General features: G+C 45.4%; 1 protein-coding gene across 2 annotated transcripts; it reads left to right on the top strand.

Moving 5' to 3' along the window:
• Window positions 1-977: 977 nt before the first annotated feature.
• Window positions 978-26,199, top strand: TFR2 (transferrin receptor 2). Of its 2 annotated transcripts, none has more exons than XM_060779824.2 (19): window positions 978-1,057; window positions 3,995-4,064; window positions 4,148-4,379; window positions 4,581-4,770; window positions 6,942-7,082; window positions 7,165-7,276; window positions 10,786-10,908; window positions 11,202-11,318; window positions 11,465-11,604; window positions 13,525-13,697; window positions 15,718-15,837; window positions 16,912-16,994; window positions 17,207-17,270; window positions 17,457-17,524; window positions 17,677-17,753; window positions 19,810-19,894; window positions 20,157-20,384; window positions 22,670-22,810; window positions 24,723-26,199. In XM_060779824.2, exons 2-19 carry the CDS (start codon window positions 4,026-4,028, stop codon window positions 24,963-24,965), a joined length of 2,376 nt encoding a protein of 791 aa, XP_060635807.2. In that variant the 5' UTR covers window positions 978-1,057; window positions 3,995-4,025; the 3' UTR covers window positions 24,966-26,199. The 2 variants fall into 2 exon arrangements, with proteins under 2 accessions (XP_060635807.2, XP_060635808.2); XM_060779825.2 differs by having other exon boundaries at window positions 4,151-4,379.
• The last annotated feature ends 949 nt before the right edge of the window (window positions 26,200-27,148 follow it).

Consider the following 27,148-nt stretch of genomic DNA (forward strand, 5'->3'; position numbering starts at 1 on the left):
TCCTTTAGCTGAGAAGGCAAAGTACCTTGCAGACTACAACTCCCAGGGTTGTATCCCATGGAGCTTTATAGCATCGAACCAATTGCTATGCATGGTTCAATGCCTATGAAGTCCTGGGAGTTGTAGTTCAACTAAACATCAGCATCCCTTAGCATAAAAGGCAGAAGGCTATGCAGAACTACAACTCCCAGGGTTGTATCCCATGGAGCTCTATAGCATCGAACCAATTGCCATGGTTCAATGCCTATGAAATCTTGGGAGTTGTAGTTTGACCAAGCACCAGAGTCCATTAGCAGAGAAGGCAAAGGACCTTGCAGAACTACAACTCCCAGGATTGTATATCACATAGAACCATCGATTGATTGTTTGATTGGGTGATGCCAAAAGGTTCATTGGGACAGATAAAGCAGGATATAAATAAATTTAATAAGAATAGTAATAATAATAATCTACACCATAGAATCAGTTGGCACCACTTTAACTGCCATGTCTGAATGCTATGGAGTGATGGGAGTTGTAGTTTGGTGAGGCACTTCTTGGGCAGAAGACTTCGTCAAACTACAACTCCATTGCATTTGGCCACAGCAATTAAAGTGGTCTCATTTCTTGTATATAGGGAGGCTGCAAAGGGATTTAAAGGTACTCCAAGTCCCAGTATCCCCATAGCTAGCATGTTGCAGACCTTCGGTACATATATATATACACACACACACACACATACATACACACACACACATATATGCATATGTATACGTATATGTATGTATGCACACATATATATGTATATGTATATGTATATGCATCTGCATATGCATATGTATATGCATATGTATATGTATATATATTTGGAGGCCAGCCTTCCAGAGTCCCACTGTCATGATGGTCAACTGGTGTCCGAAAAAAGGAACTTTTGCCATCTTTGCTGACCTTCCCTCTATGAATGGGGTCAGCGACCTAGGAGTCACTTTGACCCGGGAGGGAGGAGCAGCGCAGCAGCCGAGGAAGAAGAAGAGGCCAAAGGGAGCTTGGAAGCGCAGGCCGGTCTCCTCCAGAGTCAGTAAGTTTGCCATGGATCAATGCCGATGAAGTCCTGGGAGTTGTAGTTCGACTAAGCCTTGCTGCCTAGCAGAAATGGGGTCGGACTAGATGGACTTTGGGGGTCCCTTCCAACTCTGGGATTCAGAGAATGGTAGAGTCTGCTTCTCTGGAAGTTTTGGAACTTCCATAGCACTGAGCAATGGCGAGTAAAGGTATCAAACTGTGTTAATTGGAGTGTAGAATGATGCTCCCAAATAATGGACATGGAAGAGCGGGGCGAAAGAGGGATCTGTGGGGCAGTTAGGCCTTAGTTCTCTCCGGCCTACAGCCCCAAGGAAGGTAATATTTAACCAGCATGGAGGAGAGAGAAGACCTGGAATGCTGTACGTGGGAGAATGGCAAACCTTCCCCTCCGCTAACCCTCCAGTTGTGCAAAGGAATACGAGACCCATCATCCTCTTGGGGTTGGACTGGATGGCCTTTGGGTGCCCCTTCCAACTCTAGGATTTAGAGTATGGTGGATTCTCCTTCTCTGGAAGTCTTTAAGCAGAGGTTGGATGGCCCTCTATTGGGAGGGATTGGATTGCAGAATGAGGGTGGACTAGATGGTCTTTGGGTGCTCCTTCCTACTCTAGGATTCAGAGTATAGTGGACTCTGGAGTTTTTAAAGCAGAGGCTGGATGGCTATCTATTGAGTTGGCTTGGATTGTGACTGCAGTAGAATGGGGGTGGACTAGATGGCCTTTGGGTTCCCCTTCCAACTCTAGGATTCAGAGTATGGTGGACTTTCCTTCTCTGGAGGTCTTTAAGCAGAGGCTAGATTACCCTCTATTGGGAGGGCTTGGATTGTGTCTCTGCAGCAGAATGGGGGTGGACTAGATGACCTTTAGGTGCCCCTTCCAATTCTAGGATTCAGAGTATGGTGGATTCTCCTTCTCTGGAGGTCTTTAAGCAGAGGTTGGATGACCCTCTATTGGGAGGACTTGGATTGTGTCTCTGCAGCAGAATGAGGTTGGACTAGATGACCTTCGAGTACTCTTTCCAACTCTAGGATTCAGAGTATGGTGGGCTTGGATTGTGTCTCCGAGGCAGAATGGGGGTGGACTAGATGGCCTTTGGGTGCCTCTTCCAACAGTAGGATTCAGAGTATGGTGGACTTTCCTCCTCTGGAAGTCTTTAAGCAGAGGCTAGATGACCCTCTATTGGGAGGACTTGGATTGTGTCTCTGCAGCAGAATGGGGGTGGACTAGATGACCTTTAGGTGCCCCTTCCAATTCTAGGATTCAGAGTATGGTGGATTCTCCTTCTCTGGAGGTCTTTAAGCAGAGGTTGGATGACCCTCTATTGGGAGGACTTGGATTGTGTCTCTGCAGCAGAATGAGGTTGGACTAGATGACCTTCGAGTACTCTTTCCAACTCTAGGATTCAGAGTATGGTGGGCTTGGATTGTGTCTCCGAGGCAGAATGGGGGTGGACTAGATGGCCTTTGGGTGCCTCTTCCAACAGTAGGATTCAGAGTATGGTGGACTTTCCTCCTCTGGAAGTCTTTAAGCAGAGGCTAGATGACCCTCTATTGGGAGGGCTTGGATTGTGTCTCCGAGGCAGAATGGGGGTGGAGTAGATGGTCTTTGGGTGCCCCTTCCAAATCTAGGATTCAGGGTATGGTGAACATTCCTTCTCTGGAGGTCTTTAAGCAGAGGTTGGATGACCCTCTATTGGGAGGACTTGGATTGTGTCTCCAAAGCAGAATTGGGGTGGACTAGATGGCCTTTGGGTGCCCCTTCCAACTCAGAATTATGATGGATTCTGCTTCTCTGGAGGTCTTTAAGCAGAGGTTGGCTTGCCCTCTATTGGGAGGGCTTGGATTGTGTCTCCAAGGCAGAATGGGTGGACTAGATGGCCTTTGGGTGCACCTTCTAACTCAGAAGTATGGTGGACTCTCCTCTGGAGGCTTTTGAGCATTGTGTATCTGTGGTGGAATGGGGTTGGACTGGATGGCCTTTGGGTGCCCCTTCCAACTCTAGGATTCAGGGCATGGTGGACTTCCTTCTCTGGAGGTCTTTAAGCATAGGTTGTATGACCCTCTATTGGGAGGACTTGGATTGTGTCTCCAAAGCAGAATGGGGGTGAACTAGATGGCCTTTGGGTGCCCCTTCCAACTCAGAAGTATGGTGGACTCTCCTCTGGAGGCTTTTGAGCAGAGGCTTTGATTGTGTATCTGATGTGGAATGGGGTTGGACTGGATGGCCTTTGGGTGCCCCTTCCAACTCTGGGATTCAGGGTATGGTGGACTTTCCTTCTCTGGAGGTCTTTAAGCAGAGGTTGGATGACCGTCTATTGGGAGGATTTGGATTGTGTCTCCAAAGCAGAATGGGGGTGGACTAGATGACCTTTGGGTGCTCCTTCCAACTCAGAATTATGGTGGGTTCTCCTTCTCTGGAGGCTTTTAAGCAGAGGCTTTGATTGTGTATCTGAGGTGGAATGGGGTTGGACTGGATGGCCTTTGGGTGCCCCTTCCAACTCAGAAGTATGGTGGACTCTCCTTCTCTGGAGGTCTTTAAGCAGAGGTTGGATGACCCTCTATTGGGAGGACTTGGATTGTGTCTCCAAAGCAGAATGGGGGTGGACTAGATGGCTTCTGGGTGCTCCTTCCAACTCAGAATTATGGTGGACTCTCCTTTGGAGGCTTTGAGCATTGTGTATCTGAGATGGAATGGGGTTGGACTGGATGGCCTTTGGGTGCCCCTCCCAACTCATGGGCTTTCTACACCAAACCCCATTGCGGCAGGAGACAAGCTATACGTTCCTCAAAGGCAGGCAAAGCCAACGTCATCAGGGTTGGAGGTCTGCAGGCGCTGATAAGAACCCTTTGGGTCCGAGCCTCAGATAATCGGGTCGTGCCCGTCACGTCTCGCACCACGATCGTGCGACGACGTGACACTTGCTCCTCGTGCAGGGCGGGCCAAGGGTGGACCCTTGAAGACACCATGGACTTCTGGAGAGCTCAGAGGCAACCGCAGCTTGGGGTAAGTGAAAGGCACAAAGGGATGGGTGGATGATGGGCTCTTCCTCTTCTCCATCCTGGTGATGGCCTCTGTCTTTGCTCCAGAAGGTCAAGAGGCCACCTAGGCGGTCCTACACCATTTACCGAAACCCGGCCGAAGCTGAAGGAGATCCCGAGGGGCTGCAGATGAAGGTGGTGGAGACCGAGGAGACCCTTCCTCCGTTGGGCAACACTAGTGAGAAACCCATGGACGCAGTGACCCGTTGCCCATGGTGGCCAGAGAGGTGGAAGGTGGTGGTCAGCATCATCTTGATGGTCTTCTTCGTCTTTGTTGTGGGTGAGCAAAGCATGGTCCTTCCTCCTGCAACATCCAAGTATTGACCAGTCCTGGGCAAACTAGGCCCGTGCTGTTGTCCTCTTGGAACCGGACACTTAAGTCAATCAAGAGATCATCAGCATACCCATGTTATGGGTGTCCAAGCTTGGAGGACCCAAATTTGTCCAAGCCTGCTATTGACTCTTGATGGCTTCTTCCCAGGGTTCCTTCTGGGCTATGTCTCCACACGAGGTTCCTCCTGTCCATCACCTGGAGACCTGCTGGTCGTGCCCAACGACGAGAGCCCCTTCGAAGCTGCGGACAAGCCGCCCGGACCCCCGATGTATTGGGCCGAACTGCGGGAGATGTTCCAGAAGTACCTCAACGAGGAGAAGATCGACGAGACCATCCGGTGAGGGGTCTCCCACACATGGCACCACCCATTGCTGAGGGGGAAAGGGGAACATAGGGACAAGGGGTCCACAGCCTTCAACGAGGGTCCAGCCAGCCTTGGGGTTTTGGAAAGAGTAACTTCGATTCACCTTGATAGCTTATTTACAGTTCGGACTACAACCCGGAGCAGATTTTATTGCCTCAGTGAGATATCCGTTCTGAGTTTCAGTCCAAACTTTTAAAAAGCTATCCCCAATATGTTGAGGCCACTTGTGTGGATAGAAAGATGAGACTCTCACATAGTTCGGACTAAAACCCGGAGTAGATTTTATTGCCCCAGTGAGATATCCATTCTGAGTTTCAGTCCAAACTTTTTAAAAGCTATCCCCAATATGTTGGGGTCACTTGGGTGAATAGAAAGATCAGATTCTCACATAGATTATTTATAGTTCGGACTAAAACCCAGAACGGATTGTATTGCCCCAGTGAGATATCCATTCTGAGTTTCAGTCCAGACTTTTAAAAAGCTTTCCCCAATATGTTGGGGCCATTTGTGTGGATAGAAAGATGAGACTCTCACATAGATTATTTAAAGTTCAGACTAAAAACCGGAGCGGATTATATTGCCTCAGTGGGATATCCACTCTGGGCTCCAGTCCAAACTTTAAAAACACTATCCCCAATGTGTTGGGGCCACTTGGGTGAATAGAAAGATGAGACTCTCACATAGATTATTTACAGTTCGGACTAAAACCCAGAGCGGATTGTATTGCCCCAGTGGGATATCCGCTCTGAGTTTCAGTCCAAACTTTTAAAAAGCTATCCCCAATGTGTTGGGGCCACTTGGGTGGATAGAAAGATCAGATTCTCACATAGATTATTTATAGTTCGGACTAAAACCCGGAGCAGATTGTATTGCCCCAGTGGGATATCTGCTCCGAGTTTCAGTCCAAAGTTTTTAAAAGCTATCCCCAATATGTTGGGGCCACTTGGATGAATAAAAAGATCAATATGTTGGGGCCACTTGGGTGGATAGAGAGATCAAACTCTCAGATAGATTAAAGTTCAGACTAAAACCCAGAGCGGATTGTATTGCCCCAGTGGGATATCCACTCCAGTTTTTAGTCCAAACTTTACAATGCTATCCCCAATGGGTTGGGGCCATTTGGATGGAGAGATCAGAGTCTTGGAAAGCGACTTTACAGTTCGGGCTAAAACCCAGAGCAGATTGTATTGCCCCAGTGGGATATCCGCTCCGGATTTCAGTCCAAACTTCAAAATACATACTCAAGCCCCATATGCACTGTTATATAAAATCTATATTCATTGAATTGGATTATATGGCAGTGTAGACTCATATAGTCCAGTTCAAAGCAGGCAATCTGGATAATCGTTTCAGAGGAACTGGATTATATGGTGGTGCAGATCCAGCCTCATTGTGTTAGAGCCACTCAAGTGGATAGAGATATCACACTCTCAGCTTCTTTACAGTTCAGACTAAATTTCGGAGCAAATTGTACCCCAGTGAGATATCCATTCCAGGTTTCAGTCTAAACTCTCAAAGAGCTATCCCCAATATGTTGGGGCCACTTGGGTTTATAGAGAGATCAGACTCTCAGATAGATTAAAGTTCAGACTAAAACCCAAAGCGGATTGTATTGCCCAATTGGGATACCCGCTCCAGTTTTTAGTCCAAACTTTACAATGCTATCCCCAATGTGTTGGGGCTATTTGGATGGAGAAAGAGATCAGAGTCTTGGAAAGCGACTTTACAGTTCGGGCTAAAACCCAGAGCGGATTGTATTGCCCCAGTGGGATATCCACTCCACTTTTTAGTCCAAACTTTACAATGCCATCCCCAATGGGTTGGGGCCATTTGGATGGAGAGAGAGATCAGAGCCTTGGAAAGCGACTTTACAGTTCGGGCTAAAACCCAGAGCGGATTGTATTGCCCCAGTGGGATATCCGCTCCAGTATTTAGTCCAAACTTTACAATGCCATCCCCAATGGGTTGGGGCCATTTGGATGGAGAGAGAGACCAGAGACTTGGAAAGCGACTTTACAGTTCGGACTAAAACCCAGAACGGATACGGTGCTCAACCGATAGGGAGATGCAGACCACCCCTGGACGAGGGAAGGTCTCCATCCCCATGCTCTTAATTGATGACCCTTCCTCTTCCTCTCGTCTAGGAAAATGAGCGAAGCCCCCCACCCGCCTGGCTCGTCTCGCCTGGACGTTCTCTCCCGCCAAGTCCTGGACGCCTTCGCCTCTTACGGCCTGGACCACAGCTGGACCGATAGCCATTACGTGGGGCTCCAAGTCCCCAACTGGTTAGTGGAGGTCAACCAAGCTTTGGGGGGACTGGACATTGGGTGGGGGTCCTGAAAGTCTTCTTGTGTCCATCTCTACCAGGCGGCAACCGAATTTCCTGCACCGTGTAGATGCCAATGGGGCCGTTCTGGAGAAACTGCCCCTCGGGGACCCCCAAGTCTACTGCCCCTACAGCGCCTCTGGGAGCGTCACGGTAATGTCCCATCATCCCTCTTACCTGGAATGCAAAATAGAGATCAAGGGTTGTAATTCCATCTCTGGCCACTAGGTGGGAACCATTCCCTCATAAATGGACTATTAATACCCATCCCCTTTAAGGCGGCCATCTTTTTTGACTGCCACATTCCTTTTTATTTATTTATTTTCAATGTTGGTGATTCACAGAAACATTTCCTCTTCCAATCAAATGCTATTTGAGCTTTTCCCCTGTAAATGAAAAATTAATACCCATCCCCTTTAAGGCGGCCATCTTTTTTGACTGCCACATTACAAATTTTTGATTTATTTTCAATGTTGGTGATTCACAGCAACATTTCCTCTTCCAATCAGATGCTAATTAAGCTTTCCCCCGGTAAATGGAATATTAATACTCATCCCCTTTAAGGCGGCCATCTTTTTTGACTGCCACATTCCAATTTTTTTTATTTTCAATGTTGGTGATTCACAGCAACATTTGCTCTTCCGATCAGAAACTAATTAAGCTTTCCCCCTGTAAATGGAATATTAATACCCATCCCCTTTAAGGCAGCCATATATTTTGACTGCCACATTCCAAATTTTTTATTTATTTTCAATGTTGGTGATTCACAGCAACATTACCTCTTCAAATCAAATGCAATTTGAGCTTTCCCCCTGTAAATGGAATATTAATATCCATCCCCTTTAAGGCGGCCATCTTTTTTGACTGCCACATTCCAAAATTTGGATTTCCTTTCAATGTTGGTAATTAACCCACAGCATTTGCTCCTCCAATCAAATGCTAACTGACCTATTCTCTTGCAAATGGCACGTTTCTGCACATCCCCTTTAAGGCGGCCATCTTTTTTGACCGCCACATTATTTTATTTCAAAGGAGAATAAATTTAACTAGAGAGCAAATAATCAATCACAATAATTATTGTGCACTCAGTAAATTCCTCTATCAGCTGGAAGATATGGATGACATAAATAGATATATAATGAACTGGCTATCCCCTGCCACGCGTTGCTGTGGCCCAGTCTGGTGATCTGGAAAAGAAAGTAATGAGAAAGTGTTGGTTTCTAATAGATGTAATTTCTTTAAGCTTGTGGGTAAACAGTTATTTCTTTCTGTTTCTTTGCCAGTGTTGATGTGGAGATTGTTTGGTTTGCTTCCTCTGGAACATGCAACATATAATTGTCCTCCTTTAGGGGTCCCTTTCAAGTCTATGATACTATATCTGTCATATACATGTATATGTGTGTTTGTGTGTGTATCATATATAGTATTTTCTGTTGGTCATGGAGGTTCTGTGTGGGAAGTTTGGCCCAATTCTATCGTTGGTGGGGTTCAGAATGCTCTTTGATTGTAGATTAACTATAAATCCCAGCAACTACAACTCCCAAATGTCAAGGTCTATTTTCTCCAAACTTCATCTGTGTTCACATGCAGGCATATTGACTATCTGTGCCAAGTTTGGTCCAAATCCCAACTTGACACTTTCCAAAAGTCCTGGGCAAATGCTCTGTTTGAGTCCACAGTTCTCTCTGGATGTAGGTAAACTACAACTCCAAAACTCAAGATCAGTGCCCACCAAACCCTTCTAGTATTTTCTGTTGGTCAAGGGAGTTCTGTGTGCCAAGTTTGGTTCGATACCATCGTTGCATCATAATGCTCTTTGAGTGTAGGTGAACTATAAATCCCAGTAACTACAACTCCCAAATGTCAAGGTCTATTTCCCCAAACTCCACCTGTGTTCATATTTGGGTATATGGAATATTCGTGCGGAGTTTGGTCCAGACCCATCATCGTTTGAGTCCACAGTGCTCTCTGGATGTAGGTGAACTACAACTCCCAAACCCTTCTGGTGTTTTCTGTTGGTCATGGGAATCCTGTGCGCCACGTTTGGTTCAATTCCATCATTGGTGGGGTTCAGAATGCTCTTTGATTGTAGGTGAACCAGAAATCCCAGCAACTACAACTCCCAAATGACAAAATCATAATTTTTTGAGTGAAGGTCACTCGTGTTGTGAGACGTTTTGTTGCCAAATTTGGTGTGATTTCGTTCATTGGTTCTTTTGTTTTTAAGGAACTCATTATGCACAGAGATAGATTGTACTTCTATTTCTGGCCACTAGATGGGGACAAAGCTATGCCCAAGGATCTGTTTTTATGCGGACAGTGTATGTGGCAGCTTTCTGATTGGCTGCCAATTTCACAGGCCACTGTGACCAGCACGGGTGACGATCCTGGACCAAACTTGGCACACATAACCCTCATGACCCCCTTTACATCCTGGGGAGGTTTGAGGGAGGACGGACAGGAGATGATGGGATTTGTAGTACTTTCAAACCCATCGGTTCCCACAGACCACTGGGGCCCCCAACGAAGACCAATAAAGACCAAACTTAGCACACAGAACCCCCATGACCCACTCTACATCCTGGTGCACTTTTGAGGAAGACAGACCATGGATGATGGGACTTCAAGTACCTCCACTCACTTCCCAAGACTGCTGCAAACCTCATCTAATGACTGATCATGATCGATCACGACCAAACTTGACACACAGAGCCCACTCTACATCCTGGTGCTGTTTGGAAGAGGACGGATGATGGATGATGGGACTTGCAGTACCTTCACTCACTTCCTGAAACCACAGCGACACTCATCCAAATACCAATAAAGACCAAACTTGGCACAGAGAGCCCCCTTGGCCAACTCAACATTCTGGTGAGGTTTGAGGGAGAACAGACTAAGGTTGATGGGACTTGCAGTACCTTCACTCACTTTCGGAGACCACTGTGACCCTCATCCAATGACTGATCAAGACCAAACTTGGCACACAGAGCCCCCATGACCCACTGCCCATCCTGGTGCAGTTTGGAGGTGGATGGACCACAGATGATGGGACTTACACTACCTTCATTAACTTCCTGAGACCACTGCAAGCCATATAAATAACAGATAAAGACCAAACTTGATACACAATTCCTTTCTCAAATACCCTGGGCAGCGCCGGGTCCCCAAGTTAGTTGTTATATATAAGGAGAATGAATGAAAATAGATCATGGAGACTGTCTTTGGCATAATAATGTTCACATGGTCTGCTCGTTGCTCTGCGAGCTATATGGAAGACATAGATTCAGATACAGAGATATATAATAAGTTGGAACAGTGATGCCGTATTAATGTCCCTGCCAAAACTATCATTATTTAAAAAGGGAATTAATTAAAATAGATGGTGAGCAATGCATATGAAATAATAATAATAATGGCCATGCACTGAATTCCTCTGCAAGCTGGAAGATATGGATGACATAGATATATAATGAATTGTAATTCCGTCTCTGGTCACTAGATGGAGACATAGTGATGCACAGGATTTGGAATATTAGCAAGACGTTGGGTTAAAAGGAGTGAAAACGAATTATTTTGAAATGACTGCTACAGGATATTAAATGCATATGAGCCCTGGTTAATTTTGAATGTGGCAACCCTATGTGAAGTCTGTTTGTCCACAGGGTAACCTGGTTTATGCAAACTATGGGCGCCAAAAGGACTTTGCTGTCCTAAAGCAGCGTGGGGTCAACCCCCAAGGTCATCTGGTCATCGTCCGAGTCGGGGAGATCAGCTATGCAGAAAAGGTGAGTTTGGCCACCTTATCTTGTATTACGATCCAGAAAAATACACTTTAGTGTTTGAAATGTTGTGCTGCTATTCCACCTCTGTCCACTAGGTGGCGACATAAGCAGGAGCAATTTGTTGTGCCTGTCAAAAAAGATGGCTGCCTTAAAGGGGATGGGAAAAAATACTATTTTGAAGAGTTGGGGAAAATTAATTACCACAATGGGACCAGAGAGTCACAGCAGTTGATTTATATGTGTTTTAGGATTATTGTTATGGGGAAATCCAGTGTTTTGGGTGTTTTCCCCCCTAGGTGGCCAATGCAGAGGCTGCGCAAGCCGGAGGAGTCCTCATTTACCCGGACCCCTTTGATGTCCTGCAAGACCCCCGCAAGTTGGGATTGCCCCCGAACATAAGCATTTATGGACACGTGAGTATGGGGTCTCGGGAGAAATTTGTGTGGGGGAAAGGCGTCGCATAGGCAGGCCCTGCAGAATGGTGGACGTGAAGCCTGCTTGGTGTCCCTCAAATGAGTCTGATGATGATGATGATGATGATGATGATAAATCCTTGCAGGTCCACATGGGGGCTGGGGACCCCTACAGCCCGGGCTTCCCATCCTTCAACCACACGCAGTTTCCTCCGGTCCAGTCTTCGGGGCTCCCCAAAATCCCTGCTCATCCCATCAGCACTGAAGTGGCCACACGACTGCTCAGGTGAGTGTGAGTGGATGATGGGTTGGATTACCCTTTTCTGCCAAGCAGGCACCTCCTAGGCACCATTTCCTTTGGGGCATTGGGGTGGATGATGGGAAAGGATACCCTTTTGTCCAACCAAACACCTCCCAGGTGAGAGGCTTGCTTTTTCCTTGGCGCATGGGGTGGATGATGGGATATGTTATCCTTTCCTTCAAGCAGACACCTTCCAAATATAGTTTTCTGTGCATTGAGATGGAAGATGGGATAGATTACCCTTCAATCATACATTTTCCAAGTACAGTTTTCTGTGCAGTGGATGATGGGATAGGTTACCTTTTTCTTCAAGCAGACAACTTCCAAGTACAGTTTTCTATGCATTGGGGTGGATGATAGGATATATTACTCTTCAAGCAGACAACTTCCAAGTACATTTTTCTGTGCAGTGGAGTGGATGATGGGATAGGTTATCCTTTTCTTCAAGCAGATACCTTCCAAATATAGTTTTCTGTGCATTGGGGTGAATGATGGGATAGATTATCCTTCAAGCAGACACCTTCTAAATACAGTTTTCTGTGCAGTGGATGATGGGATAGGTTACTCCTTTTCTACAAGCAGACATCTTCCAAATACCATTTCTTGTGCAGTGCAATGGATGATGGAATAGGTTACTCCTTTTCCTTCAAGCAGACACCCTCTAAATATAGTTTTCTGTGCATTGGAGTGGATGCTGGGATAGATTACCCTTCAAGCAGACACCTACTAAATATAGTTTTCTGTGCAGTGGATGATGGGATAGGTTACTACTTTTCTTCAAGCAGACACCTTCCAAATATAGCTTTCTGTGCATTGAGGTGGATGATGGGATAGATTACCCTTCAAGCAGACATCTTCTAAATACAGTTTTCTGTGCAGTGGATGATGGGATAGGTTACCCCTTTTCCTCAGGCAGACATCTTCCAAGTACAGTTTTCTGTACATTACAGTGGATAATGGGATAGGTTACATTTTTCTTCAAGCAGACACCTTCCAAATATAGTTTTCTATGCATTGGAGTTGATGATGGGATAGATTACCCTTCAAGCAGACAACTTCCAAGTACAGTTTTCTGTGCAGTGGAGTGGATGATGGGATAGGTTACCCTTTTCTTCAAGCAGACACCTTCCAAATACAGTTTTCTGTGCATTGGAGTGAATGATGGGATAGATTATCCTTCAAGCAGACACCTTCTAAATACAGTTTTCTGTGCAGTAGGGATGATGGGATAGGTTACTCCTTTTCTTCAAGCAGACATCTTCCAAATACCATTTCCTGTGCAGTGCAATGGATGATGGAATAGGTTCTTAAAGCAGATACTCTCCAAATATAGTTTTCTGTGCATTGGGGTGGATGATAGGATAGATTACCCTTCAACCAGACACCTTCTAAATACAGTTTTCTATGTAGTGGATGATAGGATAGGTTACCCCTTTTCTTCAAGCAGGCATCTTCCAAATACAGTTTTGTGTGCATTACAGTGGATGATGGGATAGGTTACCCCTTTCCTTCAAGCAGACATCTTCCAAATACAGTTTTGTGTGCATTACAGTGGATGATGGGATAGGTTACCCCTTTCCTTCAAGCAGACATCTTCCAAATACAGTTTTGTGTGCATTACAGTGGATGATGGGATAGGTTATCCCTTTTCTTCAAGCAGACATCTTCCAAATACAGTTTTCTGTGGATCATGGGAGTGGGTGATGGGATAGGTTACCCTTTCCACCAATTGGACACCTTCTAAAGTGAGAGGCGCCATTTCCCCTGGAGCGCTGGGGTGGGTGATGGGATAGGATATCCTTTCATCCTACCAGGCACGTTCCAGGAACGTTGGGGTGGATGATGGGATGTTTAGTTTCTCGGGGTGCAGCCTGCTTATGGGGAGCCACTTCTTTCTCTTTGCAGGCCCCTGACTGGCCCCCCGGCCCCCCAGTCCTGGAAGGGCCGGATACCCAGCATCCCCTACCAACTGGGTCCAGGGGAACCGGGTTTCCTTCTGAAGCTGGGGGTCCAAAACGTCAAGAGGTCCGTCATGATCAACAACATCTTTGGGTGCATCGAAGGACGCTATGAGCCGGGTAAGTGGCATGGGACCCGGCCCCTTTATCAGAGTTGTTCTTGATGTGAGTCTGCTCTAGAGTTCAGACTTTAAAGCAGGCACGGTCCCACTTCAGCCCTCCAGGTGTTTTGGACTTCAACTCCCACAATTACAAATACTTTCAAGTTAAGCCGCGCTGCATATTGAAGAAAGACCAATTCAATATTACAAGCTATTAGCTTGTAATATTGAATTGGTCTTTCTTCAATATGTAGCGCGGCTTAACTTGAAAGTATTTGTAACAGAGACTCGGCTTTAGAAGAAACTGTAACAAGTTTATTGAAGTAGAGAAGAAGCTTGATGGTTTCAATGTTTCTTAGCTCTTAGGGGCACATTTCTTCAGAGGTTACATTTAACACGTTTCATAAAACAACTCTTAAGAGAACTATTCCTTTTACTAAACAGGTTTTGAACTTATTTTCCTTCGAAATGCGTTTCTTTCTTTAACAGATTTATTTTTTTTATTTTTTTTATTTGTCGTGTCAGAGTAACCAGTCCATTATATTACATTTCTAACAGAATAAAGCAAACAAATAGAAAAATACAAAACTTGTGAGTTTGGTAGTTGGTTAAATGTCCTTTGACCAGTATCTGGCCACTTGGAGTGCTTCCGGTGTTGCTGCAAGAAGGTCCTCCATTGTGCATCATGTGGCAGGGCTCAGGTTGCATTGCAGCAGATGGTCAGTGGTTTGCTCTTCTCCACACTCGCATGTCGAGGATTCCACTTTGTAGCCCCATTTCTGAAGGTTGGCTCTGCATCTCGTGGTGCCAGAGCGCAGTCTGTTCAGTGCCTTCCAAGTCGCCCAGTCTTCTGTGTGCCCAGGAGGGAGTCTCTCATTTGGTATCAGCCATTGGTTGAGGTGCTGGGTTTGAGCCTGCCACTTTTGGACTCTCGCTTGCTGAGGTGATCCAGCGAGTGTCTCTGTAGATCTTAGAAAACTATGTCTAGATTTAAGTTGTTGACGTGCTGGCTGATACCCAAACAGGGGATGAGCTGGAGGTGTCTCTGCCTTCGTCCTTTCACTATTGGCTGCTACTTCCCGGCGGATGTCAGTTGGTGCAATACCGGCTAAGCAGTGTAATTTCTCCAGTGGTGTAGGGCGCAGACACCCCGTGATAACGCGGCATGTCTCATTAAGAGTCACATCCACTGTTTTAGTGTGGTGAGATGTGTTCCACACTGGGCATGCATACTCAGCAGCAGAGTAGCACAGCGCAAGGGCAGATGTCTTCGCTGTATCTGGTTGTGATCCCCAGGTTGTGCCAGTCAGCTTTCGTATGATATTGTCTCTGGCACCCACTTTTTGCTTGATGTTCAGGCAGTGCTTCTTGTAGGTAAGAGCATGGTCCAGAGTGACTCCTCCCAGGTATTTGGGTGCGCTGCAATGCTCCAGTGGGATTCCTTCCCAGGTGATCTTCAGAGCTCGGGATGCTTCTCTGTACTTGAGATGGAAGGCACATCTTTGTCTTTAACAGATGACTTTAACAAATGACTTTAACAGGCACAAGCTTATTCTTTCCTTATGTTATTTCTGTTGCAGTAAAGATTCTTATTAGGGTTCTCTCACTCTTTCTACTCATTAACTACTTTCTATCCTAAATAAGTCATCTTGATCTATCTAAACTACACAGGCTAAAAGCCTAAACCCTCCTGATTCTCAACACTGTAGAATCAGCCTTTCTCTTTAGTTCTTAGACTACAGACTACCTTTCCAGTTCTCAACACACAACAGAACCAGCCTTCCCTGTAACTGGCTGACTACAGACTAACTGTTTTAAAATGGCTGCCCTGCCAAGTGGCAGTTGGCTCCGCCCCTTTCCATGGCAACTCAGCTCAAAGTGAGCTAAGCTGGCTACCATCCCCCAGTTATGCTATTTTAAATATTTACCCATTTGAACACCCATATATAATTATAAATAACTGTAGGTTAAAACTCACACTTCACCACAGCCTGCTCTCAGGATTTCCTACTCTCTGTGCTTTGTCTCTTTTCCTATAGATCTCTATGTCATTGTGGGTGCCCAACGGGATTCTCTGGGTCCGGGAGCCGCCCGATCTGGAGTGGGCACAGCCATTTTACTAGAACTGGCCCGTACGTTCACTGCCATGGTGAGGAATGGTAAGCCAATACAAGGAGATCCACGCTAACATTGAAAAAAAATCAAAATTTATAATGTAGCAGTCAAAAAAGATGGCCACCTTAAAGGGATGGGTATTAATATTCTATTTAGACAAAATGGTTGAATTAGCACTTGATTGGAGGAGCAAATGCTGTGGTGAATCACCAACATTAAAAAGAAATCCAAAATTTGGAATGTGGCAGTAAAAAAAGATGGCTGCCTTAAAGGGGATGTGCAGGAATGTGCCATTTGCAAGAGAAATGACCAATTAGCATTTGATTGGTAGGATCAAATGCTGTGGGTTAATTACCAACATTGAAAAGAAATCAAAATTTTGGAATGTGGCAGTCAAAAAAGATGACCGCCTTAAAGGGAATGGGTATTAATATTCCATTTACAGGGGGAAAGCTTAATTAGCATCTGATTGAAAGAGCAAATGTTGTTGTGAATCACCAACATTGAAAAGAAACCCAAAATTTGCAACGTGGCAGTCAAAAAAGATGTCTGCCTTAAAGGCAAGACGCATAAATGTACAATTTATAGGTGAGTGCTTTGATTGGCAATTGATTGGAGGTGTAAATCATGATGGTAATTCACATTAACTTTGAAAAAGAAACCAAAATTGGAATGTGGCTGTCAAAAAACATGGCCGCCTTAAAGGGAATGGCATTAACCTACCATCATCATTTGATCGAAGGTGTTAAATGTGTGGGTGACTCACACCACCATTGGAAAAAGAAGCAAAAAATAGAAAGTGGCAGTCAAAAAAGATGGCCGCCTTAAAGGGGATGAGCATAAATGTAACATTTGGAGGTAAATCATCATTTGATCGAAGGTGTAAAAGGTGTGACTCACACCACCACTGGAAAAATAAACAAAAAATAGAATGTGGCAGTCAAAAAAGATGGCCGCCTTAAAGGGGATGGGCATAAATGTAACATTTAGAGGTAAATGGGCCAATTAAGTCTTGATTTGAGGTCCAAGTGGAGAGTATGTGTTAGCAAATGACTTATTATGAGTTTGCTAATTAATTTTGGGAAATAACGAGGCACATTTTGTTTCCAATGGCATAGGATTCCAGCTACGGAGGAGCTTGCTCTTCGTCAGTTGGGATGCAGGGGATTTTGGGAGCGTGGGCTCCACTGAATGGCTCGAGGTGAGCAGAATCGGGATTCTGGGAGTTGTAGTCCTCAACATGGCACTTCCCCAAATGCAAAGCATGGCACGAATATCCTACAATTATTGGATGCATTATGGACTGGATCACGGTCAGAAAGCAGAAACGGTTGAAATGTGGAACCCAGTTGTGTTTTGGGGCAGGGTCTCTCATTGTTTTGTGTTGTTGTTGTTGTTGTTGTTGTTTTGCAGGGATATCTCACAATGTTGCACCTGAAAGCAGCCGCTTACATCAGTCTGGACAATGCTGTTCTGGGTGAGTAGAGAACCTGGGATTTGTAGTTCGGGAAAGCACTCTTCAGCAGAGAAAGTGAAAGACCTTTATAGAACTACAACTTCCAGGATCCCATAGCATTGATCCAGGACATGTTAAAGTGGTGTCAACCTGGATCAATTCTACAATGTAGACGCACCCTCAAGCCTGTTTACTTTCTCATTCCAGGAGACGACAAATTTTTCGCAAAGACCAGTCCGGCTTTGATCGGCCTCATTGAAAGCATCATCAGACAGGTGGGTTACGGGAGTTGTAGTCCAAAAAGAGCACATGTTTAAAGGCTAAAAAAGCAGATTTCCTACAGGTTATGGATCCAGGAGGGTTTGGTGGTCAGATTCTGTATCAAAACATATGTTCAAACGTCCAATGCCTGGCTTGTTTTCTGTAGGTCGATAGTCCGAACCGCAGCGGACAAAGCATCTTTGAGCAGATGACCGAACAAGGCCGGCGTTGGGAGAATGAAGTGTAATTATTGCTCTTAATTTTGTTATATTGATTGATTGATCAAAATTGGAGTTCAGGAGATGTGTGAAATCAGGCAGAAAGACTGAGATTTTGATATTAATTAGTTTCAGCATTTCCTTTTTCAAATGATGTGATATTAGAATAAAGGAAAATTAAAATGGGATTTCAATGTGGCTGTAAAAAAAGATGGCTGCCTTAAAGGAAATGGGTATCAATATACCAGACTTCCAAGGGTATGGGCATCAATTTGGCATTCTCGATATTCATGATGTAGAGTTTCACTTTGTACCACTATAATGTAATATAATGAGAATGGGATTTTAATGTGGCTGTAAAAAAAGATGGCTGCCTTAAAGGGAATGGATACCACTATACCATACTCCAAGAGTATGGGCATCAATTTGGCATTCTCGATATTCATGATGTAGACTTTCACTTAGTACCACTATAATATAATGAGAATGGGATTTCAATGTGGCTGTAAAAAAATATGGCTGCCTTAAAGGGAATGGGCACTAATATACCATATTTCAAGTGTATTGGCATAAATACCCACTACTTGATATTCATGATTTAGACTTTCACTTTCTATGGCTGTACCACTATAATGTAATATAATGAGAGTGGGATTTCAATGTGGCTGTAAAAAAAGATGGCTGCCTTAAAGGGAATGGGCACCAATATACTATACTTCAAGGGTATGGGCATCAATACACCATACTTGATATTCATGATTTAGAGTTTCACTTTCTATGGATAGTGTGTGAAATTTCAATGTGGCTGTAAAAAAAGATGGCTGCCTTAAAGGGAATGGGCACTAATATACCATATTTCAAGTGTATTGAAATAAATACCCACTACTTGATCTTCATGATTTAGAGTTTCACTTTCTATGGCTGTACCACTCTAATGTAATATAATAAGAGTGGGATTTCAATGTGGCTGTAAAAAAAGATGGCCGCCTTAAAGAGAATGGGCACCAATATCCTATACTTCATGGGTATGGGCATCAATACCCCATACCTGATATTCATGATTTAGAGTTTCACTTTCTATGGATAGTGTGTGGAATTTCAATGTGGCTGTAAAAAAAGATGGCTGCCTTAAAGGGAATGGGCACTAATATCCTATACTTCAAGGTTATGGCCATCAATACACCATACTTGATATCCATAATTTAGATTTTCACTTTATATGGTTAGTGTGTGGAATTTCAATGTGGCTGTAAAAAAAGATGGCTGCCTTAAAGGGAATGGGCACCAATATCCCATACTTTAAGGGTATGGGCATCAATGCACTATACTTGATATCCATAATTTAGAAACTTGATATTCATGACTTAAAGTTTCACTTTCTATAGATAGTGTATGGAATTTCAATGTGGCTGTAAAAAAAGATGGCCGCCTTAAAGAGAATAGGCACCAATATCCTATACTTCATGGGTATGGGCATCAATACACCATACTTGATATTAATGATTTAGAGTTTCACTTTCTATGGATAGTGTGTGGAATTTCAATGTGGCTGTAAAAAAAGATGGCTGCCTTAAAGGGAATGGGCACTAATATAACGTATTTCAAGTGTATTGACATAAATACCCACTACTTGATATTCATGATTTAGAGTTTCACTTTCTATGGCTGTACCATTATAATGTAATATAATGAGAGCGGGATTTCAATGGGGCTGTAAAAAAAGATGGCTGCCTTAAAGGGAATGGGCACCAATATCCCATACTTTAAGGGTATGGGCATTAATACACCATACTTGATATCCATAATTTAGATTTTCACTTTCTATGGTTAGTGTTTGGAATTTGAATGTGGCTGTAAAAAAAGATGGCTGCCTTAAAGGGAATGGGCATAAATACACCATACTTCCAAATTTGTCGTAGTTGTGTGCCTAGAAGTCATTTCCATCCTATGATAATCATAAAGTGAACTCGTCACCAGGTTTTCTTGGCCATATTTTCTGGTTCTTAGTATTCAATTTCTATTAATTTCCTTTTCTTTCTCCGTTGGATGGCCCATTTTCCAAAACCTCCTCCTTGGGTCAGGATCCAGCCCATTCCTATGGACAGCAGTGCCTTTGCCTTCACCTCTTTTGGGGGTGTCCCTGCCGTGGAATTTTCCTTCGCCGAGGTGAGAATCCCTGTTTCCCAACAATCTGGGGCTCAATGGGGACTAAGGGTGTGTCTACACTGTGGAATGAATGCAGTTTGACACCACTTGAGCTGCCATGGCTCAATGCAATGGGATCCAGGGAGGTGCAGTTTGGTGAGTCACCAGCACTCTTGGGCAGAGAATCTTAAGGACTTGCAATGGCACTTCAAGTGGTGTCAAACTGGATTAATTCTGCAGTGTAGACGCACCCTTAGCTGAAGCTCCTCGACCTATTCCGCAGGACTCCCGGCCGTACCCATTCCTCAACACGATGCTGGACACCTACGACAACCTCAACCGGGCTCTCTACGGGCGACTCCCGGCCGTGGCCAAGACTGTGGCCGAAGTGGTGGGTCACCTCCTGATCAAGATGACCCACGACCACCTCCTGCCCCTGGATTATTGGTGCTACGGGGATGTCCTCTTGCAACACATTGGGCGCTTCAATGAGTACAGCCCCCAACTGAAGGTAAGGAAGGGGTCCAGGTAGGTCTAGGGCAGGTGAGAGCCAACTTGGGCCCTCCCTCCAGGTGTTTTGGACTCCAACTCCCACAATTCCTAACAACCATCACTCATAAAAACACAGCAGAAGGGGTTTAAAAAGCCACCCAAAAAGCAAAAAAACGCTACAGCACATGCGCAAAATGACTCCCCTTGGCAAACAAAACACAGGATAGCAGATCCACACTCTCTTCCGGACTACAGCTCCCAGCATCCCCTAAACCAGGCTCTTTGTCAGGAGGGCTCTGATTACATTTTCTTGCCCTGGTGAAGAGCGTTGGACTGGATGGCCTTAAGTATTTTCTGTTGGTCATGATGGGGGTTCTCTGTGGGAAATTAGTCCCAATTCTGTTGTTTGTGGGATTCAGAATGCTCTTTAATTTTAGGTGAACTATAAATCCCAGTAACTACAAATCCCAAATGTCAACGTCTATTTCCCCCAAACTCCATCTGTGTTCATATTTAGGGATATGGACTATTTGTATCAAGTTTAGTCCAGATCCATCATTGTTTGAGTCCACAGTGCTCCCTGGATGTAGGTGAACTACAACTCCCAAACTCAAGGTCAAAGCCCACCAAACCCTTCCAGTGTTTTCTGTTGGTTATGGAAGTCCTGTATGCCATGTTTGGTTCAATTCCATCATTGGTGGAATTCAGAATGCGCTTTGATTGTAGGTGAACTATAAATCCCAGCAACTACAACTCCCAAATGTCAAGGTCTATTTCCCTTAATCGCCATCTGTGTTCATATTTGGGCATATTGAGTATTCCTGCCAAGTTTGGGCCAGAACTATCATTGTTTAAGTCCACAGTGATCTCTGGATGTGGGTGAACTACAACTCCAAAACCAAAGGACACTACCCACCAAACCCTTCCAGTATTTTCTGTTGGTCATGGGAGAACGGTGTGCCAAGTTTGGCCCAATTCTATCGTTGGTGGGGTTCAGAATGCTCTGTGATTTTAGGTGAACTATAAATCCCAGCAACTACAACTCTCAAATGACAAAAGCATTTTTTTTGAGTGAAGGACATACATTGGGTTGTTAGGTGCCTTGTGTCCAAATTTGGTGTCAATTTTCCCAGTTGTTTTTGAGTTGTGTTAATCCCACAAACGAACATTACCTTTTTATTTATATAGATTAGTAGTAGTAGTAACGATGATGATACTGTAATAGTTCGACTTGTGATTTTGTGATACGAAATTCAGCATATAGATCTTGTTTGCTGTGACATATTGTGTTTTTGTGTCAGTAAAATAACAATAACAACAACAATAATAATAGATGTCATCCCATTCTCTCTTGGTGATTCCCAGATGTGTTCTCCTTTGCAATACTGTCCCTAGTGGTCAACTCCTGCATCTGCAGCCTTGAATGCTTTTTATTTGTTGTGTCAGGACAACCAGACAATTGTATTACATTTCTAACAGAACAAAGCAAACAAACAGACAAAATACAAAACGTGTGAGTTTGGTAGTTGATTAGATGTCCTTTGACCAGTAGCTGGCCCCTTGGAGTGCTTCTGGTGTTGCTGCAAGAAGGTCCTCCCTTGTGCATGTGGCAGGGCTCAGGGTGCATTGCAGCAGGTGGTCAGTGGTTTGCTCTTCTCCACACTCGCATGTCGTGGATTCCACCTCATTTCTGAAGGTTGGCTCTGCATCTCGTGGTGCCAGAGCGCAGTCTGTTCAGCGCCTTCCAAGTCGCCCAGTCTCCCGTGTGCCCAGGGGGGAGTCTCTCATTGGTTGAGGTTCTGGGTTTGAGCCTGCCACTTTTGGACTCTCGCTTGCTGAGGTGTTCCAGCGAGTGTCTCTGTAGATCTTAGAAGACTATTTCTAGATTTAAGTCGTTGACGTGCTGGCTGATACCCAAACAGGGGATGAGCTGGAGATGTCTCTGCCTTGGTCCTTTCACTATTGGCTGCTACTTCCCGGCGGATGTCAGGTGGTGCAATACTGGCTAAGCAGTGTAATTTCTCCAGTGGTGTAGGGCGCAGACACCCCATGATAATGCGGCATGTCTCATTCAGAGCCACATCCACTGTTTTAGCGTGGTGAGATGTGTTCCACACTGGGCATGCAGACTCAGCAGCAGAGTAGCACAGCGCAAGGACAGATGTGAATGCTTTTGGCTTAGGGACAACCCAATGGTTCCTCAACCTTCCCCATACTTTGCTTCTCTGATTCACCCTGCTGTGGCTGACCACCTTGTCCTGCCCTCCAAGACCATGACCTGACCCTCTCCCTTTGCCTCTCCAGAGCCGTGGGCTGACCTTGCAGTGGATGTACTCAGCCCGGGGAGACTACACGCGGGCGGCGGAGAAGCTGCGGAAGGAGATCTACAGCTCCGAGGAGCACAACGAGCGCCTCCTGCGCATGTACAACGTCCGCATCATGCGGGTGAGGGCTCCCACAGGGTGGTAGGGCTGGAAGAGACCCCCAAAGGCCATCCAGTCCAACCCCCTGCTGCCATAAAGGAAGGCACCACACTGTTGGGTCGTGTTCAGCTAGTGGTCCACTCAGACTCAAGCCGAAGGTTACTTATTCTATATGTACATATATCTTCCAGTCCTTGAAGTGACTGGACTGACCTTGAAGGAGCTGGGGGTGGTGACGGCCGACAGGGAGCTCTGGCGTGGGCAGGTCCATGAGGTCATAAAGAGTCGGAGACAACTGAACGAATGAACAACACATATATCTTCATTTCATATTTTTCTGCCTAACTGTAGTACATTACAAAGAATAGAGTGGAAGTAAACTGTCACTGAATCAGTCAATAGAGATGCAGCCCCTCCCACTGCTGTAGGTATATAGAGATAAGGAAACTGCAAATCAAATAAGACATATACTTCAAGCACGGGCCAACTTTGGTCTGGATATTAGAATTTATTTATTTATTTGTGCCATAGACAGACACAGAGAGGCTATTTAACATTCCAGCTTTTTCATGAGGGTATTCTGGCCACCAGGGGAGCTGTTGCTTCACCGTCCATTTGTGACACTGATGGAGTACTTCCTCGTTCTTTGCATGCTTGCTGGAGATTTTTATGGCATCGCAAATTAGCCTCGCCGCATAAGCGGTACCAAAATTTCCTACCTGACAGATGCAACAGCTGCAAAGGTCGCTTCACCGTCCCCTTGTGACACTGATGGAGTACTTCCTCATTCTTTGCATGCTTGCTGGAGATTTTTATAGCATCGCAAATTAGCCTCGCCGCATAAGCGGTACCGAAATTTCCTACCTGACAGATGTAACAGCTGCAAAGGTCGCTTCACCGTCCCCTTGTGACACTGATGGAGTACTTCCTCATTCTTTGCATGCTTGCTGGAGATTTTTATAGCATCGCAAATTAGCCTCGCCGCATAAGCGGTACCGAAATTTCCTACCTGACAGATGCAACAGCTGCAAAGGTCGCTTCACCGTCTCCTTGTGACACTGATGGAGTACTTCCTCATTCTTTGCATGCTTGCTGGAGATTTTTATAGCATCGCAAATTAGCCTCGCCGCATAAGCGGTACCGAAATTTCCTACCTGACAGATGTAACAGCTGCAAAGGTCGCTTCACCGTCCCCTTGTGACACTGATGGAGTACTTCCTCGTTCTTTGCAAGCTTGCTGGAGATTTTTATGACATCGCAAATTAGCCTCGCCGCACAAGCGGTACCGAAATTTCCTACCTGACAGATGTAACAGCTGCAAAGTTCGCTTCACCGTCCCCTTGTGACACTGATGGAGTACTTCCTCATTCTTTGCATGCTTGCTGGAGATTTTTATGGCATCGCAAATTAGCCTCGCCGCATAAGCGGTACCGAAATTTCCTACCTGACAGATGCAACAGCTGCAAAGGTCGCTTCACCGTCCCCTTGTGACACCGATGGAGTACTTCCTCATTCTTTGCATGCTTGCTGGAGATTTTTATGGCGTCATAAATTAGTTGGTACCGAAATTTCCTATCTGACAGATGCAACTGTCTTTCAGGCTGCAAAGGTTGACAGCAAGCTACACAAATTGGCTGGAAGCTCACTCCAACCCGGGCTGGCTTTGCACTCATGACCTTTTGGTCAATAGTGATCTTAATGCAACTGATTCCCAGTCCTGCATTGGCTTTTTTAGCTGCCGCATTGCAATGTTAATTCACATTCAGCGTGTGCTCTCCTTTCGATGGGAAGCTCTCTCTCACTTCCTGTTGTCTCAGAAATGTTCTTAACTATGAGTCGGATGTTTGTAACTCGAGGACGGATTATAATTTGGACCCAAATTCCAAGCCAGGTGTGCCCGTCCCTTACCTGCGTGCCCTTCTCTCCCTCTGCAGGTGGAGTTCTACTTCTTGTCGCAATACGTGGCGGTGACGGAGACCCCTTTCCGGCACATCCTGCACGGCCGAGGGCCCCACACGTTGGGGGCCCTTCTAGAGCACGTGGGGCGTTTGCGGGAGGCCCCCGAGACCTTTGATGAGGCCCTCTTCCGCCGGCAGCTGGCCCTGGTCACCTGGACACTGCAAGGAGCCGCCAACGCCTTGAGCGGGGACGTATGGGACATCGACAACGACTTCTGAAAGAAAGCGGGGCCAAAAGCATCGTGCAAAAGCCCAAAACATTCAATCCGATGCTTCTTGCTTCCATCTTGTACAGCGGGCACGGGCCAACTTTGGCCCTCCCTCCAGGTGTTTTGGACTTAAGACACCCATAACGTAGGTATGCAGGTGATCCCTTGATTGACTTAAGAGTCCGGTTCCAAGAGGACAAAAGCACGGGCCAACTTCGTCCCTCCCTGACCATTCTAACCTGTCACTGAGTCAGTCAAGTGAGCTGCAGCCCCTCCCACTGCTGTAGGTATATAGAGATAAGGAAACTGCAAATCAAATAAGATATATACTTCAAGCACGGGCCAACTTCGTCCCTCCCTGACCATTCTAAACTTTCGCTCAGTCAGTCAAGTGAGCTGCAGCCCCTCCCACTGCTGTAGGTATATAGAGATAAGGAAACTGCATATCAAATAAGACAGATACTTCAAGCACGGGCCAACTTCGTTCCTCCCTGACCATTCTAAACTGTCACTGAGTCAGTCAAGTGAGCCGCAGCCCCTCCCACTGCTTCAGGTATATAGAGATAAGGAAACTGCATATCAAATAAGACAGATACTTCAAGCATGGGCCAACAATGTCCCTCCTTGATCATTCTAAACTGTCACTGAGTCATTCAAGTGAGCTGCAGCCCCTCCCACTGCTGTAGGTATATAGAGATAAGGAAACTGCAAATCAAATAAGATATATACTTCAAGCACAAGCCAACTTCGTCCCTCCCTGACCATTCTAAACTTTCGCTCAGTCAGTCAAGTGAGCTGCAGCCCCTCCCACTGCTGTAGGTATATAGAGATAAGGAGACTGCAAATCAAATAAGACAGATGTTTCAAGCACGGGCCAACTTCGTCCCTCCCTGACCATCCTAAACTGTCACTGAGTCAGTTAAGTGAGCTGCAGCCCCTCCCACTGCTGTAGGCATATAGAGATAAGGAAACTGCAAATCAAATAAGACATATACTTCAAGCACGGGCCAACTTTGTCCCTCCCTGACCATTCTAAATTGTCACTGAATCAGTCAATAGAGATGCAGCCCCTCCCACTGCTGTAGGTATATAGAGATAAGGAAACTGCAAATCAAATAAGACAGATACTTCAAGCACGGGCTGGGCTTAACTGAAGATGCATCTACACCAGGCGTGAGCAAACTTGGGCCTTCCAGGTGTTTTGGAGTCCAACTCCCACCATTCCTAACAGCCTCAGGCCCTTTCCTGAGGCCTGAGGCTGTTAGGAATGGTGGGAGTTGGAGTCCAAAACACCTGGAGGGAGGGACGAAGTTGGCCCGTGCCTGCTGGACAAGCAATCATTTTGTGTATTGCTATGCAATGGAATGACCCCTCTGCAACTGTTGTTTCCCCCAATTAATTAGCCCTGCATCCCATCCCCTAATTGATCATCAGTATCCTCTGATTGCATTTCCCTGGCGTTCTAATCGTTCTGCTTTCTTGTCCCTTTGGCTCCGATTCTCTGTTAATTATTTATCAGTGGCAGAGATCACTATAAATGGTTACATTGCTCTGCGATGATAGGATGGCGACTGACCTCGTTAATGATGACCTTGTTAATTTATCAGTGGCAGAGATCACTATAAATTATTTTTCTTGTACTTTGGTGTCGTTATTTCTCAACTGTACCTCATTCGTCGACTTAATTGCATCCCTTCTCAACCGTATTTCATTGAAGCCATGCTCAGCCATTGGAAACCCAATGGGAGACCTTGAGACAAGTCACACTCTCTCAGCCTCAAAGGGAGGCAGAAATTCCATTGAATAAGCATTTCCCAGAGTTTAGTTCCAACTGGGAGATGCTCAAGCCCCATTATATGAGGGTTGAATGGAAAGTAATGCCTCCACCTTCGTAACTCCTCAACAGATGGCAGTACTGGTATGCGGCAGGTACTGGCTTGTTCAGTAGACTCTCCTCTACAATTCCATTTTGGCAGGAAGCCTTAGCATTGGACAGTTGTGTTGTTAAAGTGAAAAGTAATGCCTCCACCTCTGTAACTCCTCAACAAATGGCAGTACTGGTATGCGGCAGGTACTGGCTTGTTCAGTAGACTCTCCTCTACAGTTCCATTTTGGCAGGAAGCCTTAGCATTGAACGGTTGTGTTGTTAAAGTGAAAAGTAATGCCTCCACCTTCGTAACTCCTCAACAGATG

Source organism: Anolis sagrei, chromosome 6, assembly GCF_037176765.1.
Source record: "Anolis sagrei isolate rAnoSag1 chromosome 6, rAnoSag1.mat, whole genome shotgun sequence".
In the NCBI taxonomy this organism is placed as follows: domain Eukaryota; kingdom Metazoa; phylum Chordata; class Lepidosauria; order Squamata; family Dactyloidae; genus Anolis; species Anolis sagrei.

Bases quoted from the DNA above. Each gene is read 5' to 3' on its own strand.
- TFR2 (XM_060779824.2), top strand. From the start codon at position 4,026: ATGGACTTCTGGAGAGCTCAGAGGCAACCGCAGCTTGGG. The intron at 10,909-11,201 runs GTGAGTTTGGCC...TTTCCCCCCTAG, and splicing joins AGATCAGCTATGCAGAAAAG to GTGGCCAATGCAGAGGCTGC. The intron at 16,995-17,206 runs GTGAGCAGAATC...GTTGTTTTGCAG, and splicing joins GCTCCACTGAATGGCTCGAG to GGATATCTCACAATGTTGCA.